The following is a 19,616-nucleotide window of genomic DNA, read 5'->3' as shown; positions in this document are numbered from 1 at the left end:
AAAAATAGACAGAATAACAATGTATAATTAAAAATTTAAGCATATAACTATGGTAAGAACACATTTATGATACAACAGCAGAATTCAAGTGTCATCATTCAGAAATTTATCTACACTATAGTAAGCCCTATTCACTAAGTATGCATAGAGTTCTCTTTTAAAATTTATTGATGGGGTATATAAACATTTTGGTAACTTTTTAAACAGTCTCAAACCAATTACACTAGGACTTTTGTCAGAGAATCTTAATCTGTGGTGATTAATAAATTGGTCCCCATTGCCACGAGTAGAATAACCATGAACATCACAATTCTTTTTCAATGAATTAATCTTATTAGCAATGAATAATACTACTCTGTAAATATAAATACACGGAAAGGTGAGTGATTTTAGTTCTTTAAATGCATTCCTGCACGAATGATTGTAATCCAGGTTTGCCAAGTACCTCACTGCACGTTTTTGTAAAATGAATAATTTCTGACAGTTTAAACCAGATATACTTCCCCAAAGTTCTACGCCATATACCAGGTGAGTGTAAATGAGAGAGAAGAACACACACTCTATCTCTATTTACAAATCTTGTATATTAATGACCCTTGCTAATCTTACCAGCTACTTCATCAGCATGCTCTCATTCCATGACAATCTTTCGCCTACAGTCAAACCAAGTAAATTTACTGCATTAGCATTTTTAATAGCATTATCCCCTATCATGACTAGGTACAGGCTCGAAAGAAAATATTCTCCTTAAATTAAATTGTATAGCAAGGCTCTTGTCGGGATTAACGGAGAGAGCACATTCATAAAACTGCACAACCTCATTTGAAGACAAATTGGCTTTTAGCTCCAGCTGGTCAATACTATTGCCATAGAGTAACAGAGTTGTGTCGTCAGCATACAATGTAATAGCACAATCATTTGAAATAGACGACGGCAGATAATTTATATACAAAACAAACAGTAGAGGACCGAGTATAGAGCCTTGAGGAACACCTTTTGTTACGTACAATTTCTCAGAATCTACAACTCTACCTCCATTCTTAATACTAACATACTGCATTCTCTTTGACATATACGACTCTATCAAATTATTTATAATACCCCTCATACCAAGAGAGTGCAGTTTGTTCAGTAGAATTCCTTTATCGACACTATCAAAAGCTCGTGATAAGTCGAGCAGAACCCCCATAGCAGCTTTCCAATTGTCCATAGCCTCAATTACACTCTCAATAAATCTAGTTGCTCCTGTGATAGTGGATTCAATAAATCAATTTTTTGTAGGTAGTCAATAATTCTGTCATAAATCACCCTTTCAAAAATCTTGGATAAGACTGGCAGCACAGAAATGGGTCTATAATTTTTCATGTTTGCTCTGTTACACTTCTTGAATAGAGGAATTATTTTTGCAATTTTCAATGCATCAGGAAACACACCACTCTGAAAGATTCAAAATGAAAACAAGAGGATCAGCAATTTCATCACTGCATGCCTTTAAAACCTTGATGGGAATATTATCGTAACCAACACTATTCTTATTTTTTAAGTACTTAATTATTTTTAAAATTTCTGTTTTGTTTGTGGGACTCAGATAAAAACTTCTTGGAATATTTCTATGTGGAATTCTTCGTGTACCGGTATTAGCAGACTGTGTTTCAGGAGCCATGGAAATAAAATACTCATTAAAAAACTCTACAATATCTTTAGGATTTTCAACTCTCCTGTCATTCACATCAAGACATATATCCCTTACACTTGCACCACTCTTACCTCTGAACTGATTGATTATGTTCCAGCTCGCTTTAAACTTGTTAGTGGAATTTGAGATGAGACCTCCATAAAACTCCATCTTCGCCTCAATAACTCTATTTACATACTGCTGTTTAACCCTCCCCAATATATCTTCATCAATTACTAGTCCATGCTCAATTCTAAATTTTGAGATATCTAAAAGAGCTCGTAAGAAAAGATTAATTTTGATAAAAAAATATTTCACGTCTGTAAACGATGAAAGGCTTTTGACCAAAATATATTACATTTATTTATTCATTAAATCGAGTTATATAACTTGCGAAGTTACATCTTGTGAGTTGTGAGATTGGACTCTCAATAACAACAACAGGCATAAGCCCAAAACTGTTCGTTTTCCAATAATAAGAAAGTGCAAAAATGTAGGTGATATGTGTATATTAAGCTCGGTCCAGACGCTCAAGTTTACCATCAGTCTTTTGCTCAAGCAAAAGACGGATGTAAAATTGGGTCCACACGTATCCGTCTTATGTCGTCCGTTTTCCTATTTTTGCTCACAAGCTCAGTTGGTCATCAACTATGGAAGAGCTAGCAGCTAGTACTGTTGGCCACTTTTGTTTTGTGTGTAAAAAAATAGGAAGAAAGGTAGAGTTGATGGTTGACGTTGGAGTAGGGACTGCGGACTGGTTGTTAAAAAGACACAGATCTTCTCACGTGTTTACATTGCTTCGACAATTGTAAAATTAATCTGAAAATATGTTTTCGCCCCACTTGGATGTAATGAGCTGGTTTTCGTGCGTCATATGGAGGCCGAAAATGATTGTTTTCTGACCAGGCCGGTAAAAGTTTTACGGCCCTAGGGCTGTAAAATAACCTTGAAGTCAGCTGATTCTGATTTGATGTGAACGTGTTTACAAAATGGTTTATGAAACGGAATCAGTTTATGCTTCTAGAATTGAATAAGTACCATATTCTGCAATAAGATACTATCATTTTATTTGGATGAATAAAATACAGATAAGATATATATTATAAACTATTCAAATTCAACTTTCAGAGTAGGATAGAACTTCTAACCTAAACTTCCGAAGTCAACGACAACAAGCATTGTTGACGTTGACATTCAGATTGGCCAAATTTCAAGTGTGCTAAAACAGCTGATCAAAAAACTTCTCATTATTTGTGTTTATTATTCAAGAATCAAAACATTCATAATAATATCATCTTATTGAAGAATAAAAAGTATAAACTCAACCTCTTACATAATTGAACATAATCTTTTAGGTTATTTAGACAAATCAGAATAAAAAATAAAAATACTTCGACAATTTCCTGATATTCAGATTACCTCAGATTTGCTAGAGCTATGACCTTCCTGTTTTGCTTTCGGAAGTGCCTAATAAACAATTATTCTCATATTCATATTGTTTATTTTTCTGTGTGGCGAAAAATAACGTTCTCACCATGGGCAAAAATGTTTTTCCGGCTCTCAATCTTTTCTAGTCCTCGGCCTACGGCCTCGGACTTGAAAACCGATTTCGAGCCGGAAAAATCTCATTTTCGGCCCTAGGTGCGAAATATACTATATTCTACAGTTACGTTGAAAAGTGGCCATTGCTGCACTGATGTTGCACAAATAACTATTATCATTTTGTTTATATGTTCCTCATTTACGGTGAAACGCGGCAATATATTTTCATAAAATTTGACAGATATGTTATGTTCCTCTTTGAATTGCGCGTCGACGTATATACAAGGTTTTTTGAAATTTTGCATTTTAAGGATAATACAAAAAGGAAAAGAAGTCTCTTTCGAACGCCAATATTACCGTAAAAATCAGACTATAGACACATCATAACATAAATCAGCTGTCGAGTGGATTATTACTTGCATGCAATTAATATCCCATTGTAATTTGGTAAAAAATCAGCTGTCGTGTGGACTATTAATTACAATCAATGAGGCATGCAATATTGATAACTCGATGTAGCTTATTATTTTTTCTCCCGACTTTTCTCTGCTTTCAACTCGGTAAGCTTTTAATGATATTAGCATAGTTGTTTAAAACAAATTATTAGCATTCTAATGCTATTAATTATTTTTAATATTAATAATTATTGACGATACAACTAAAATCATAATATCAACATCTAATTCTGAGAGTATCATGAGAATCAAGAAAGAAAAAACCGTTATATAAAATCGATAAAAAAAACTTGCTTATTTTAAAGTACTCGCGAGACATTTTATTAATTTGAGGGCGCCGAATCCGAATCTGAAATCACAATTTCTCTATCTCCATTTTTACGCGATTTAGGTTTTGGTGGATAGGCAAAAGACGGACGGTTTGATGGAAAAAGATTCCCGGCCGATACATTCTAAGTTTGACGACTTAAGCTTGAACACCCATCCGTTTTACCGTCCAGACGCAACTACTTACATGTTCCGACTTTTGCTTGAGCAAAAGACTGAAGCTAAACTTGAGCGTCTGGACCGAGCTTCATAAACAATCCACTACAGGAAGGTCCCAACCCAATTAAACCTAACCTACCCCAACCCAACTCAACCTAAACTAACCCAACAATGACTTCCTATCCTAAAAAAACCCATTCGACATGTTGTGAGTTTCGAGACTGGACTCCCCAACAACAAGAACAACAGGCTTAAACATAAAACTGTTATTTTTAAATTTATACAATGCCAGAGTGCAATAATGTAGGTGATTCGTGTTGTTGTAGTGAGCTGGAGGAGCGGCTGCGGTCTCTGAGTCAGTTCCATACGGCGGCCGAACACGAGCAGGTGGTGGCCAGTGCAGTGCGCTTCAAGGAGCTCAGTCGTCGCCTCACCGAACTCATTAACTACCGCGAGGCAGGCATCACGCGCATCGACGAGCTGCCTCACTACGAGCAGGCGCGCCTCGCGCACCACTCAAGATCTGTAAGGCTCACCATAACAGTCATGGCGGAGAAGGAGAATAATGAAATGGAGACGGAGAAAAAGAAGAAGAAGAAGACAGAAGATAATACCTGTATGACTTGGATCACAACTATCCTCTATTGAAGGCGTGGTAACTATGCCGTCTCCTATGATTAGCAGTGACTTCATTAGACTTAATTTCCTACCGTTAGTGGCCAGGCTAAGACTCGCCATTCACTATATCACTGCTAATCATAGGACGGCATAGTTACCACGCCTTCAATAGAGGATAGTTGTAATCCAAGTCATACCGTTATTATCTTCTGTCTTCTTCTTCTTCTTTTTTTTCTACGTCTCCATCTCATTATTCTTCTTCTTCTGTTCCTTCTTCTTCTCCTCGTATCACTCTATTCTAATTCGTCCTATCCCTGCTTTCTCCGTATTCCTCTCCGTCAGCTTTCCAATATTAGGTACCTATATTTTTTTGAAAATGAATTATTGTGAGATTAACTTTATGAAGTCAGCAGAAATTATAGGATGTCATAGTGGTTAGTTTTCTTTTCCCACCGCCTTCTATAGTAGATAGCTGTGATTCAAGTAATCCCTTTATGTCTCATATAATAATAATTGTAGATTCTTGTTAATAATAATCATTCAACAAATATTTATATTTATGATTATTATATTTCATATATTTATATTACATTCACCAAGAAAATATATCTTACCATGATTTAATTTTGAATGCTCATAATTATTGATATTAAATACTGTATTTCCTCATAGCTAGCCCACAAACAATTTGGCAACATTACGTTGTTGGAAAAGGATAGTTATCTGCTTTGTCTAACTACAGACAAGGATAGCAAACCAATTTTAATCAGGTGCTAACTTTATAACGTGAATCTCACTATAATTGTTTATGCTATTTCTTGTTTATGTTTATGTTTTGAAGGGACGGATTTAAAGATTCAAAGGTTCAAAGAACCTCACACGTCAACCGAAGCTTATTGTGTGTCCTTTCGCAATCCAGTATGATATGCTTAGCAGTCTCTTCAGACTGATTACATCTGGCTTTCATTTCTGAGTCCAATTGTGTGGAGATGTTTCCCGAAGTGGCCATGTCCAGTTATCAGGGCAATCACCTGCTTGATCTGACCTCTACCTAGACTCACCAGCCAGCTGGTGAAGCGAGGGCTTGCGTCTGCCAGCAGCCTTTTGCCAAGTGCTTGACCAGGGTGACCCTGCCATTGCTGGTGGTGTAAGTCCCTGGACCATTTACTTATTGTGTGGATGGCAGTTGTTTTACTTATGCCGCAGCCCGGCTATGGGCCAAGGAATGGCATACTAGAACCCCGCTTAGCAAGCTCATCTGCACGCTCATTACCTCCTATGCCTACATGGCCAGGTACCCAACCAAGATGCACAGAGTTGAGCGTTGCAAGCCTGCTGAGCGTTTTGTGGCACTCCCACACCAATTTGGACTTGATTTCATTGGAGTCAAGAGCCTTGAGGGCTGCCTGACAGTCTGACAGGATTACTATATGCTTATTGCAGTAGCGCCTGGCAATGCCTATGTTGGCACAAGCCATGATGCCCCAAATCTCTGCCAGAAAGATGGTGCAGTGTTGTCCCAGACTTGCATAGACTTGTGTTCTAGGTACACACCATAGCCAGATTTCCCTTCAATGAGAGGACCGTCTGTGTACCAGACAAGGCTGCCACAGTGAATTATGTCAAAATAAGTCACAGTGAATTATGTCATTTAGGACCAGACCATACGTAGCGGTTTTTGCATCGTGCGGCGAATCAGTCGGAGGCTCTGACAAAGAGCCTTAAATGGAGCCTTCTACAAGCTGGATAGTAATTAAATTTACATTGTTCGAGTCGCCGACTATTCAGAAGACTCCTCCGCCGCTACGTATGGTCTGACCCTTATTGTTAAGTATTCGACTGAAGAGATTCTAGGCCTATAAATTCCAATCCAACCGTTTATGTCGCAATATTTTTTATTTTCTACTGTAATTTTCCTTCCGATTCCAAAATTTTATTTTTATTGAATATTGCAGCTCTAAAGTATAATGGTATTCAAAAATATTTAAATAGAAGTCAATATCGTAGTCTTGGTAAAATCTCTTGTACAACCAGCATATATGAAAGTACTGATATTCGATTTTATTCAGTGATGAAGGAGAAGACAGCAGATAGAAGTCATTACACAGTTTGCATTGAATCGCAAAGTTGTTAGATGTCGTCTGTGCAGTGCACCGAATAGGAGGATATATATTCAATGAATGAATTATTTTCTGCCAAAAACAAAATACGAAAAGCTTTACAAAAAATAAATATAAGCTACTGCGCTAAACTTAAGTACATAGATTAATATTCAGGAACTGGCAATTTATTGAACTTTATACGATGCATTTTCATAAACGTTACTATTTTGTGATTGATAACTTTTTTTGTGATTTATTCATTTCGACCCATTTTCAATAATAAGTCATGTATTATAAATTCATCTTGAAACTCTCAGTACATAGGTAATTTTTATGAATTTATTATGATTTACAGTTGTATCAGTATTTCTTTTTCCTAGGGTAGCAGAACTTGGATATCAGTCCTAAGGCATTCCCATATATTCAGAAGAAGGTGAGTGATGACATACTTGCATTCAGTTATTCTAATATTATCTTTAAGATTTGAGTCATAGATTTAAGTGCAGTTTATTCATAATACTATGTAATGTTAAATAGTTTGTTCACCACTCTTTACTGAAAACATACTGTGTAATATAAAATATATTCAGGAAACTTTTTAATTCCTTCCAAAAACTGTCGAGGACCTCTCATTTTTTTCATATGAATAGGAGTCTTTCTAATGAATTTCAGGCCCATAAACGTTGGCTTTCAAAAAGAGCTGTTCTCTTTCTACAGGGAGGAATAATACCTTCTAATTCTTGTAAAATGTTTTTTTTTTTGTTACAATGCACAATCACTTCATAGATGCAAAGCGAGGGAACGGTGTGTATTCCTACTTTTTAAAATCGGCCTCTGCATGATTCAATAGACATAATTATTCTAATATTGTCCTTATAGGTTTTTCTGGAGCCTGAACACTCTTTCTAAACTCCGACATCACCCACCCCACTCAATAATAGTTTGACGAATGGGAGTGAGAGGTACACTGCCATTGTCAGATTCCAGTCATTTAATTTTCTGAATTGTCGGAGTGCAAAATCGCCTGAACAGATCATATCAGAGATGCTATTGATCCAACAGAGCTGATCGATATTGTAATCTAAAAATCTAATGTCATTTTGACCATTAGGATTTCACACTTCATTCATTATTTTATCAACAGCATGTTTCACAAAATTGGTTCGATTTCCGTTGAAGGTAAAAAAGATTAAAAGAAAGGAAAATGAGTTTCTTATACATTTAAAAGTCAATAATTCCTATGGTGCTACTCTTTTCTGAGAGCATATATTTATTTTGTAATATTCTACATACTGTTTCTTTTTTGTAATATCCTGTATTCATTTTGCAATGTTTTTATATAATGGCTATAATTAATTGTGATAAATTCTTTTCTTCTGTTTTTTTTAATTAGATAAGTGTTGTTAATAATTTGTTTATAGAGAAAAAGAGGACGAGGACGCACCTCATTCAGTGTGCACCACAAAAAGCAGCTGCAAAGGTACTTTGGTCTCGGCAACAGACTCGGGGGCGGCAGGGGGGGCGGTAGGGGTGGCCGGGGCGGTAGGGGGGGCCAACCCCCACCACAACTCACATTGTCAAATTGACCTCATCGCCAGCCGACATCTGCTATCGCCCACCGAAACTCAGGTAAGCCTACCATTCTTAATAAATACCATTGGTTCTTATGGAAGTGTTCAAACATTGAAAGAAAATTTCGGCACATAATACTAATCATTCTGCCGTTCTTCTAAGGCCCATCAAAATTATACTTTTCCTTTTGAACGATAATTCTTTAATAAATTCCTTATTAGAATAGGACCTCAGGCTGGAACATGAGTGATACTATCAACTGCACAAGTCCCATATCTGTAAAAATTTCAGGAGCTCCGCTCCATCTATGCTAAGTTGGATTTTAGATTCCCAATTATCAGGCTTCAGATACAATTTTAACAAAAAAATTCGAGTGGAAAAGATTGAGCATGAAAATCTCTACAATTAATGTTCAGTAACATTTTCACCTAAAATTGAAAATAAGTTCGAAATTCGAGAAAATGTGATTATTCTATTGCAAACTGTTGACAACTGTCGATTCTATTAATGATTCACTAAGAATCTATTGCAAACTGTTGACAACTGTCGATTCTATTAATGATTCACTAAGAAGAGATAGCAGACCTCATATCTCTCCAGCGTTATTGTCCTGTCACCAGCTGGCTCAGATCTTTGTTTATAAATAGACTTGAGATGCGCGTGAACACTAGCGTCAGGTGATCAATTCTCATAATAGCAAGGAAAGTTGTGTAAGTGCGCCACACCAGATTTTTGTGTGTGCAGTCGATCCATGATGCTTCAAATGCCTACTCAAATATAGAATGGGCATGTGTAGAATAAATTGAGCTTATTACATTGAGATCTTTAAGTTTATTAATTTTGTAAAAAATGTGAATTAAAGCTTAGAGGGTGTTTTATGTTCATTTTTTTATGTTATCAACTGAGTCCCATTTTTTTAATATTTGAAGTGCAACATTTCAGTCTACTTTGATGTTCTGTATTTTTATTAAAATATCAAATCAGTGTACAATAGTAGACGTCTATAAAAAACTTCACAATTTTGTTTTTCCCTATTTTTCTTTGTAATGTATTCTGCTCATTTGTGATTCAATTGAACATTTTAGTACTAGAGGGGAACTATTTACAAACTGTACTTCTCATTGAAAGCAAAGCAACGCAAGAAACTCGAAGTTTATATTTTCAAGTGTAGGTTATCTTCAATTTAATTCATATGCATTTTATGTCTTCAATTTTTTTCAGATGTGCACTTCTTTAGAGCTTACACCTTCACAATTTATATCCATGAAAGGGATGATGCTTCTTGTAAGTAAACTGAAATTCTAAATTTAGGGCCGATTTCCGTACTCGGAATTTAGCTAAGTTCTATACTTTAAACAGCTGGACTCAGAAAATTGGCTTTCCGAAATGGGGCGTAGTTTGTAGTTTTTATGAATCTTTATTTTCTCATATTGGAATCTCATATTGACAAAATGAAACATTCTTAAATAATTCAAAAATAGCTGAAATTTTACACTATTTTCTCTTTATTTTATTAGAGAAAGATTTACATATTTCTATTTTATTTTGTAATTTTCTAGTTTTTCAAAATTTAATTTGAACGTTTCGGAAAGCCAATTTTCTGAATCAGCTGTTTAAAGTCTACAACTTAGCTAAATGTAGTGATAATCTTATGTAGTGATAATAATATTAATCATATGTACAATAGAATATGTAGGTATTACAATGTTATTTTCCCTTTAAAAACTAGACTGGCAATGTGCATCGCAAAGCACCACATGCTGTGTGAATTCTCTTGTGAAATATCATCTCTTATTACCAGATTATAATCATTTTTCAATAATTCTAATGCTTTGAATGCGAGACCAGCATTTAATTATTCCAATTATGAAAAATTATTTTCTGAAGCCTGCAGTTTGATTGGTTTGTTGGCGTTTCTTGTCTCAGTCACTTTGACCTTGGAGTGATAGAGATCTAGTGGATAGAGTGCTTTCCTAGCACTTCTAGAGATCCCGTGTTCAAACCAGCTCAAAAGTGTTTGACCAGACACTCCCGTGTTATCGGAAAAGTAAAATAAAAATGATCATCCATCTATCATCTTTTATACTATAATAAAGGAAAGAACTGGTTTATACACGTATAGGCCTATAGGTGTAAAGTATAGGAAAATTATGTTTTGACGCATCATCACGTCTGAACTACTGGAATGATTAACTTGAAACTTTGCATATAGATTCTTGCTTAACCGAGGATGGTTATAGACCTATTTTAAATTCTTCAAGATTTGATTACATAAAGTTTTTAGTTTGTCAAGTTTTCAATTATTTGTCATGCTTCCAGTTGTTGTATGGAAGCAGCAGAACATTTCTCTTACAAAGGAAATTAGAAGATAGGTATGATTGGGGATCCTTTTCGAATGATAAAAACAGATATTCCGTCGCACCCAATTTTTTTCCGCCATTTTGAATCCAATCTCTTTTTTTAATTGAAAGGTGGTCATATGATACATGATTCCAATACAGGATTTCCAGAGAAAAGGTATGGTAAAACCGCACATCGATATCTCAAACCTTTTAAAATGTATTCTCATTCATTTCCTTTATTATAAATAGTATAGAAAATGATAGATAGATATATCCATCTATCTATCATCTTCTATACTATCATAAAGGAAATGAATGAGAATATATTCTGGATATATCCATCTATCTATCATCTTGTATACTATAATAAAGGAAAGAACTGGCTTAAACACGTATACACGTGTAAAGGATAGGAAAATTATGTTTGATGCATCATCACGTCTGAACTACTGGACTGATTTACTTGAAATACTGCATATAAATTTCTTAATCAACCGAGGATTCTTAAAGGCCTATTTTCAATTCTTCTAGATTTCATTACGTCAAGTTTTCAGTTTGTCAAGTTTTAAAATAGACCCTTGCGAAGCTCGGGTTACCTGCTAGTATCTATATAAACGTGCGTACAGATATACGCGCCGCGAACATGAGCAATTCACTTTTAATCAGCTGACTATATCTGTATTTTTACAGAGACGGTAAGATACACATATAAAAAGCTTGGCATCAGCTGATTAAAAATGAATTGCTCATGTTCGCGGCGCGTAAATCTGTACGCACCTTAAGAGAGAATAGGGTTGTGTTTGTTTGTGTGTTCGTTTGTTCGCATCAAAACATGTCAACTTGTGGATTGCATACCGGAAAAACGGGAATGATTTAGATCTCCAAATTTTGCACATAGATTCTAAAAATATCAATCTTGTGTACCTCGAAGCCCAAATTTCAATTTTCCTTTTAGATTTTTCATAATTAATGTTCAAATTATGGGACATACGATTTCACATTCAAATGATATAAAAAAAATTAAAAAAAAAACAGCTGTTCTATTATTGATTTCTACCTGATTCAACTTAACCTCAATAATATTGTTTTGATAATTGATAAATATTTTATATTTTTGAAAATATATTTTATATTTTTTCAATTGTCTAATCACTATCCTACAACCGTTCACCTCCTTTCTTTCAACAATATTTGAATACATTACCACATACCAAAAGGTTTTTCTTTTCCTAAAAGTAGAGTCTCGCATTCAAAAATTACATTTTCCTACAGTTACCTTGAAAAGTGGCCATTGTTACATTGATTACAGAACGCAAAGAATCACTTTTCCGCTCTAGTGCGGGAAAAATTTTTCCTGCACTCCAGATTTGCAACATGGCAACGTAAAATAGTTAGTAGGTTATATGGAGCACCAGTGCAGCAAAATCAAAATTAAGTTGGTAACAGTGACTGTGGTGCACGTTATAAGAATCTTGAGGTGGTGGACAACAGTGGATGACAGCAGTTGACAGCACACAGCCGCCCCGCCATTCAAACACACATACATTATTCTATTTTATTTATTAATAATAAAATTACACAGATATACATTTGATGCATTTCAGGGAATTTTACCCATAATTACCCACTTTTCATATTCAATGGTAACTGTAGGAAAAACTTAATGTGAAATACGTGAGCAAAGTTCCTCTGCTGCACTCAAACCGTTTCTTTCGGTGAAGCAAACTGTCACTTTGCGCACTAGTTGCACAAATTAATTTATCTTTTTAATGATTTATTATTATTTTCGTCATACCAGTATGTAATCAATAACTTTCCAAGCTATCATGTTCTTATTTGGATTAATCTAATTATTCTATCATTATTTATTTATTAATAAAATAATTATATGGATTCTAACAGTAATAAGTAATATTCATGTCAATAATGTGTATTCTTGTGAGTATATAAGAATGCCACTAAGAACTATGCTGACTTTTTGAATATACAGGTAAAAATGACGCATACAGTACTTTATTTAAACGTAATGTACTATATTTTTTAGGACCCTACTAGTACAATAAACGAAGTGTTATAGAGGGAAAAGTTTGGAAGACAATTTTTGTTCCCACAGTTCTGTTTAGGATAGTGAGGAGGTTCATTAATTACAAAAGTATTGTTTGTGTTTTTTCAGGATCCAATTGATAAACTAGAATCAAATACGGAAAAGGTTATAATGGACCATGTCTCCAACAATAATTGGATCGCCAAATAAGCTGAGATTATCCTAATTTATTGTTTAAATATTTTATTGCTCTTGTATTATTACAAGTCATTACCTTATATTATTGTACTTATAACATATAAGAATTGGCGATAGTATCAGCTAAACTTAGAATTAGGCTATCATTCAATTGAGTTCACTTAAAATTTGATCAAATACTTCGATTAAATCTTAGTAATATTATGTTAATAATGAATCTCAGAATATTGTCTACCTAATTCATTTGGTATTCAGTGTTGATTTTTTTTGCATAAAATGTCAATGATCTGTTAAAATAATATATAAAGAAACTACAATAATAATAATAATTTGATTACGAAACGTTTTGGTTTCTGAATAAGTTTGAATCAATTAATTACTCAACTTTTATCGAACTACTTTTTTAAAACTGTTCAAACTGAATATGTAGTGAATACATAAAAACGATACTCAAGTTTTCATGCAAGCATTTTTGGAAAGATAATACTGTATCATAGAAAACCTATTAACTAATTATTTATTTGAAATATGTTATCGGGTTTTCCTGTCTTGTACAATAATCATTAAAATCAATAATATCATAAATTATGACACCCAGCTATTCAATTCAATAATAATATGAAAAATTGAAATAAAAAAAGATCAATAAAAATTATCAATGTCTTATTTACTATTCTATTAACTCTTGAAATACTGTTTTAATACTTGAAACTTTTTTTTGTATTGGGTATTATTTTGGTTATCTATTGTGTATACAACAAATGATTTTGAAGTATCTTCATTCATGGATTTAATTTATTATAAGCACAAACACGTTGTGATTTTTTGTAATATTATTAGAGGAATACCAAAGTAGTAGGCGGTTTTATAAACAATTCTCAATAAATCTTTTAGTTGAGCATGTTATGGTTCACTAGCAACCAATAACAGGAACCAATCAGATCAGTTCTAGAAGCTGGTTGTTAGGCAGCTTTCTTGGCAAAGATCATTTTTGCGACCGTTTATTAATTCCCTAAAATGGCAAAGGCAGAAATGCCGTCGTTATAGCAATAATTATATAGTAAGAAGTGTTATTGTTGAGTTGAATTTTTTGTCAAATTTATAAATTAAAAAAATGAATCCTGTTATTGACTTCATCCATGGAATTTGTCTAATGAAATAGGCTACCTTGAAAGAAATTCTAAATCTTGTGTTATTGGCAATGACAATGCAAAATAATTTTATTATTTAAGGAAGAAAACTACTTACCATGATAAAATAGTACAATAGTAGTAAGACAGACTCATTGATGCAATTGTATGGTAATGAATATTATTACTATTGTATAAAAATTATTAATCTTAAGATATTCGTGCCTTCTCCGTACTGATTTTTATAGTAATTTGTGAATAAATGAATAATACAATATTGAAAGACTGAATAATTTATTGAATTCATACAATGTACAAAAGCTAAAATTTGCCTTCAAGTAATTGAAATAGACCAGTTACATTGTAATTTGAGATTCAATTAAGAGTTCTAAAAACTCAAAAAAAAATTTATAATTTTCTGTGGAACTATTACTTTTACCTAGGATGGTTCATGATTATGAAAAGTCGATTTTTTTCCTACCTTTATTATTATTAGATTATAATCAAATTCTTCAAAATGTCAACTAACTTCTATTCCAACTTCTGTTTTTAATCAGCATCCACAATGTTCTATTGATTTTTGACAATTGTTTCGTCTATCTTATTGCATTTGATTCAGCAGATCAGACATAAAAGATTATCTTTATTCCATCTAAATAAATTTATTTTATTTCTATCTAAATTATTAATTTGAGTCAAATTCAGTTAATTTTGGATAAAACTTTTATCTATTCTGTTGCATTTTCTCAACTATATTACTATTTTCTTTCATTCTTTGAAGAATATTTGCCTTTGCTTTTCTGTTAACTTTTCACAATATAAGTTCACTTTCTTCTCTTAAATGTTTGAAAGTTATGCAAAAGTCTCTCAACTATCTTTCACTTACCAATCAAGTACGACATTCATTCCCATTTATTTTCCACAATTTCTCCATTTGTCTTAAATTTCTAGATGGTTTTCGATTTTCCTGTTAATCCCAGATGGTCCTCTTTGATTATTGTTAGTTTTTCCTTTTCGGTCGACTATATTTGGGCTCACTATTTCGTTTTCAATATTATTGTTATTCAGACCGGATTTTTTTCGACTAAAGATTGAGTTGATTCAACTTGATCTAGAGGTTGAGCGAATAGTTGCGGTACATGCCGCATTTGGCCAGATGACTGCTGAAGCGCTGTGAGCGCGGGTAGAAGCGGAGGGGTACCGTGTGCAGGGAGGGGGGGTAGTAGCCCACCTCGGACGCAGTTGTCACGTAGAAGGGGTGCGGCGGTGGACGTCTATGCACGCCATAGTTGCTAAAAAACTCTAAAAACAAACAAAAGTTTTACAATAAAAAAGATTGATCTGTAGAACATAATGGATCTAGCAGAGAAGATCGCTACAGCAATACAAATAAACGGACTGACCTCAACATCTTTGCTGTAAATAAATGAGAACAGGAGAGACTGGTTGGAGCATGTTAATGGAATGAATGATAACCGGATCACAATTTTTCAACATATTACTGGTTGGTACAATTACTATTATTTAATTTATCCAATCGCCAAAACTAATACAAGAAGTACCTAATAGTTTCAATAAATAAGTACCTAGATGATAATAGTTATTTCACTCGTGATATACACAACATTTTTCCTCCACCTACATTTTTTATAAAAACTGCTAATAAAATAATTTTTAAAAACGTATGTGACCAAACAATGTGTTGTAAACAGCATAATCTAAAAAGTAAACAGAAACAGCTGGCTTGTAATCACAGTTCTCCTCCGACAGCACTATCTGTCGGCTAAAGTTGTAACAACAATGACAGCCAAAACTACAGCTATGATGAAGTTCCCGTTTCAAATTTGATTAGTTAATAAGTAATATTCGTTGGCTGATATTTTGAATAACATGGAATAAAAGAAAAAAATATATACATTTTTTCTAGTATAGTGATATGAAGTTTGTAATAATAATTATTTCAGCATATAAACATAAATTTTATATATCGATCAAATGTCTGGTTGAGGTATTGAATTTAGTTGGTTTAATGTACTCTATATGCTTCCTCATCTAAGCTTAGACCTTCTGACCTATTCCAAATGTACGTTTTTAAAATAGAGATGCTTCCCATGTTATTTAAATGGAGTTACTTTTCCTCCCTAGGGAGTTTTTCTATTTTTTACTACCGAGAGCGAAAAAGTGACACTTTAGTATTATGTTTCAGGGAGTAAAGTATTTTGGACAGTAGGTGGAGGAAAAATTCATTTTAATATTAGAGTTTCAATGAAGGTTGGTAGATAACTCAAAGTGTGAAAACAAAAAAAAAGTTTTTTTAATGTTAGGTAGTGATAATTTCAAATTGTTTATATTAATCAAATTCATGGTAGATCCTAAATTCTGAGTTTTGCTTACTTATCTTAGCTTGTAAGTGCCATATTTAGCTGCATTTACAACTGCCAACAAAATGTTTGTTTTTTTTTGCAGTTCTATAGCGGACTATTCACTATCTGATAATTTTGTCCAACCACATTAGACCTTTTACCATTCACGCTTTGGCTGTTGAGTCCAATATCCCTTATCACGTACTAAATTAAACCTTCCCATCCGGGACAGGTCAGGGGATCAGTTAACCAGAATCATGTGGCACCATTTGCCCGCACATAACAACCCTATTCACGGTCCGACGTCGAATCAATAAACCTCAAGCTGAACAAAATATCGGATAGTAAATGACTTGGGGGAAAACATTATTGTGCTGCCAAGGTTTGATCGTAGAATTATTTATAAACGGCAAAAAACATTTTGTTGACTTTTGGTGTAAACGCATCTTTTGAATATCTCAAATCAATCGATTTGTGAATTGAGTTACATTATTTATTCAACTTGACCACCAATAATACTTTAATTAATTCGATTGAAATATTAATTTTAAAACCTTAAAGTTTATAGTTATAACTTATAATAAAATATGTGTTAAGTAATAAAATTAGTTGAATACATATTGATATTGTAGAATTAAAAAAATCACTTATAATAGCTTTTAGGATTTTTATTTTTTATTTAATCTTCAATACCATGAAGAATTTATCCGCAAAATTTCATGAATTCATCTCTAACCAAATTTGAAATTATCTGTCCAAAAAATTCAAACATTAGGTGCTTATATCTTGGAAAACAATTATTCTGATAAAACTTTTCATTTTAATAACTTGGTAGTATACAAATCTAAAAACTTGTATAAATATTACCAGTAAAACTCATTTTGGCCTGCTGCACAGCTATAACAAAATGATTGTAGGCCTATTGTCAATTCTATTTTAACAAAATTATTGTAGAAATGACAAAAAATGATAGTGTCATTGACAATATAAATTAAGTTTTCCAAAATATGATCACATAATCGATTTATTTTGTAGTCAATGTCACAATCACTAAACAGAAATGATATAATTTTTATTGTATTTATTAAAATATTATGATTTTTTAATTTTTATAAAATGATTATCAACAAATACTGTAAATTGCACCAATTTTTATTATGTCAGCTAAATGTATGTAGCATACAATTTTTCAAACTCATTTTTACCTTTAGCAATATTAATCTTTTCTAAAAAAATCCTAGATTTTTCAAACCACTAAATGCATGCTTACTCACGTGGATATTCAAATCGGCCAGGCAGATTAGTGGTTTTGTAAAGATCCGACGTTTTTGTGTTATCAGTGGGGGCATCAACTCTGGGGGCTGGGGGAAATGTACACGCCATATCTCAATCAAACTACAAATTTCCACTTCAAAAATACTTCTTGAACTGAAAATTTTCACTAAGAAATTGGACAGATCAGCTTGAAAAATAGAGCGACTGTATTCTGGAAATATTTAGTTTGATCGTTATTGTTTTGAATTATTGCTATGACAACGGAATAGTGGTTGTAATTGTATTTCCCAATGTACCTAGAATATTCTAGGTACCTTGGTATTTCCCATTTCTACTGTAGTGAGAATCACTTAAAACTATAGTAAGTTACAAGTTATAATGGCAGTATTTGATATCCGCATTGTTGAAATCCTTGTCTACGGTATCATTTAATGAAACAGATAGCGTTTTCCATTTCTAGCTCCGCAACGTAGTGAGATCGTTTTTCAACAATATTATTAAAAATATATATATATACAATTTCAATATTATAGAAATTTATTTTAAATACAAAATTATTTTTTCTTGGCAATTAAGATATAATTAACTATTTTAAACAATTATGAACAGTTAATATTATCACGTATACCAGTATAAGTTCTCAGAAGACAGTGGCAAGGCAACGCTGTCCTCCTATCTTTCTCTAATACCATTATAACGTGGACCTCACTATAGTAGCATTAAGCCTACTTATACATAAGTATTATACATAAGTATATTGGGGTCGAGAGTGAATGTATTACGAGTCGTCCTACTCTTCCTCTTCACTGCACTGAATTGTTTATAGGATAAATAATACTGTAATACTATAGGCCTAGACCATTGTGCTATTACACAAATATTATCCTCATTTGAAACTTGTCTGAATGTTGCTGAGTCATTCTTATCTAATGTGATTTGTTATCTAATGTGAATGTGAACTGTTATCATTTGTTGAATGAGAAGCTTATTTTGACGTTATTACTATTGTGAGGTCCACGTTATAATGACAGTGCCGTATTTTATTTACATTGGTGTCGCTATCCTTGTCTATAATTCAGCAAAACAGATAGCGCTATCCTTTCCTAGCTCTGCAACGTTGCCAGATCGTTTTTCAACAATGTGAAAATATAATTAATTCGAAAACGCTTCATGTAGCTTGGCTCTTAATCATAATTGAATTTGCTTCATCCAGTGGCTCATATTATTTTCTATAGCTTTATCTACAAACATACAAAGACCATCGCTTTCTAGAGTATTGACCAGAGTTATAACATAAACCAAAACCCCTCAAAGGGTGAAAGTGTGGCTGGCATAGTAGGGGTGGTAATGTCTCTCTCAGCTCATCACCTCTCGCTCAGCATTAATAAGGCCAATGTAGGGAGGTTTCGAAGTGAGGGTACCGGCTACCGAGAGCAAACTAACCAAACTCTTCCCCCACCATAAATAATGCACAGTTGAGTCTCATCAGGTGCAAGTCAAAGATTCATGTTATTTAACTCACGGCTTAATATATCTATAGGTAGATAGTTGTATTATCAATCCTCAATCCTACAATCATGCTCGCATCTGTGATCCAAGTTTTGGTCAACAATATAATTTGTTATTTAATTTGTGCTCGATATAAATAACAAGAAAATTCTTCAAAAATTTCCCTCATGGATTGGATGCTCGGTTCTTCACTCGCCTGCGCTTGGTTGCCCTACGCTTGATTGCCCTGCGCTTGGTTGCCCTGCGCAAGCGAAGGCGAGTGCTGGCATAGAGTGGTCATCTACATTCATATTGTTATTGTCATG

General features: G+C 33.5%; 2 protein-coding genes across 4 annotated transcripts in view; one reads left to right on the top strand and one right to left on the bottom strand.

Annotated features, from left to right (window-relative positions):
• Positions 1-14,447, top strand: part of LOC111052051 (transcriptional adapter 2B-like) — a 37,520-nt gene extending 23,073 nt beyond the window's left edge. The window contains exons 8-12 of one of the 3 annotated variants that reach the window (XR_005571056.1): positions 4,485-4,683; positions 7,267-7,311; positions 8,300-8,507; positions 9,672-9,734; positions 12,966-14,447. Coding sequence is in view for 1 of the 3 variants with exons in the window: in XM_039425813.1 (XP_039281747.1) it covers positions 4,485-4,683; positions 7,259-7,311; positions 8,300-8,507; positions 9,672-9,734; positions 12,966-13,046 (604 nt within the window). In the remaining 2 variants the exon portion in view is untranslated. Of the gene's footprint in view, positions 1-4,484; positions 4,684-7,258; positions 7,312-8,299; positions 8,508-9,671; positions 9,735-12,965 lie in introns of all 3 variants that reach the window. The other 2 variants (XR_005571055.1, XM_039425813.1) reach the window with 2 other exon arrangements.
• LOC111052050 (UPF0691 protein C9orf116) lies at positions 13,295-18,610 on the bottom strand. Its single transcript, XM_022338667.2, has 2 exons — positions 17,802-18,610; positions 13,295-15,466 (listed from the first exon to the last, which is right to left on the bottom strand). Exons 1-2 carry the CDS (start codon positions 17,908-17,910, stop codon positions 15,276-15,278), a joined length of 300 nt encoding a protein of 99 aa, XP_022194359.1. The 5' UTR covers positions 17,911-18,610; the 3' UTR covers positions 13,295-15,275.
• Positions 18,611-19,616: the final 1,006 nt, after the last annotated feature.

The sequence above is a fragment of the Nilaparvata lugens genome, chromosome 4 (assembly GCF_014356525.2).
Source record: "Nilaparvata lugens isolate BPH chromosome 4, ASM1435652v1, whole genome shotgun sequence".
Taxonomy (NCBI): domain Eukaryota; kingdom Metazoa; phylum Arthropoda; class Insecta; order Hemiptera; family Delphacidae; genus Nilaparvata; species Nilaparvata lugens.
This window is presented reverse-complemented; position numbering and strand designations above follow the sequence as displayed.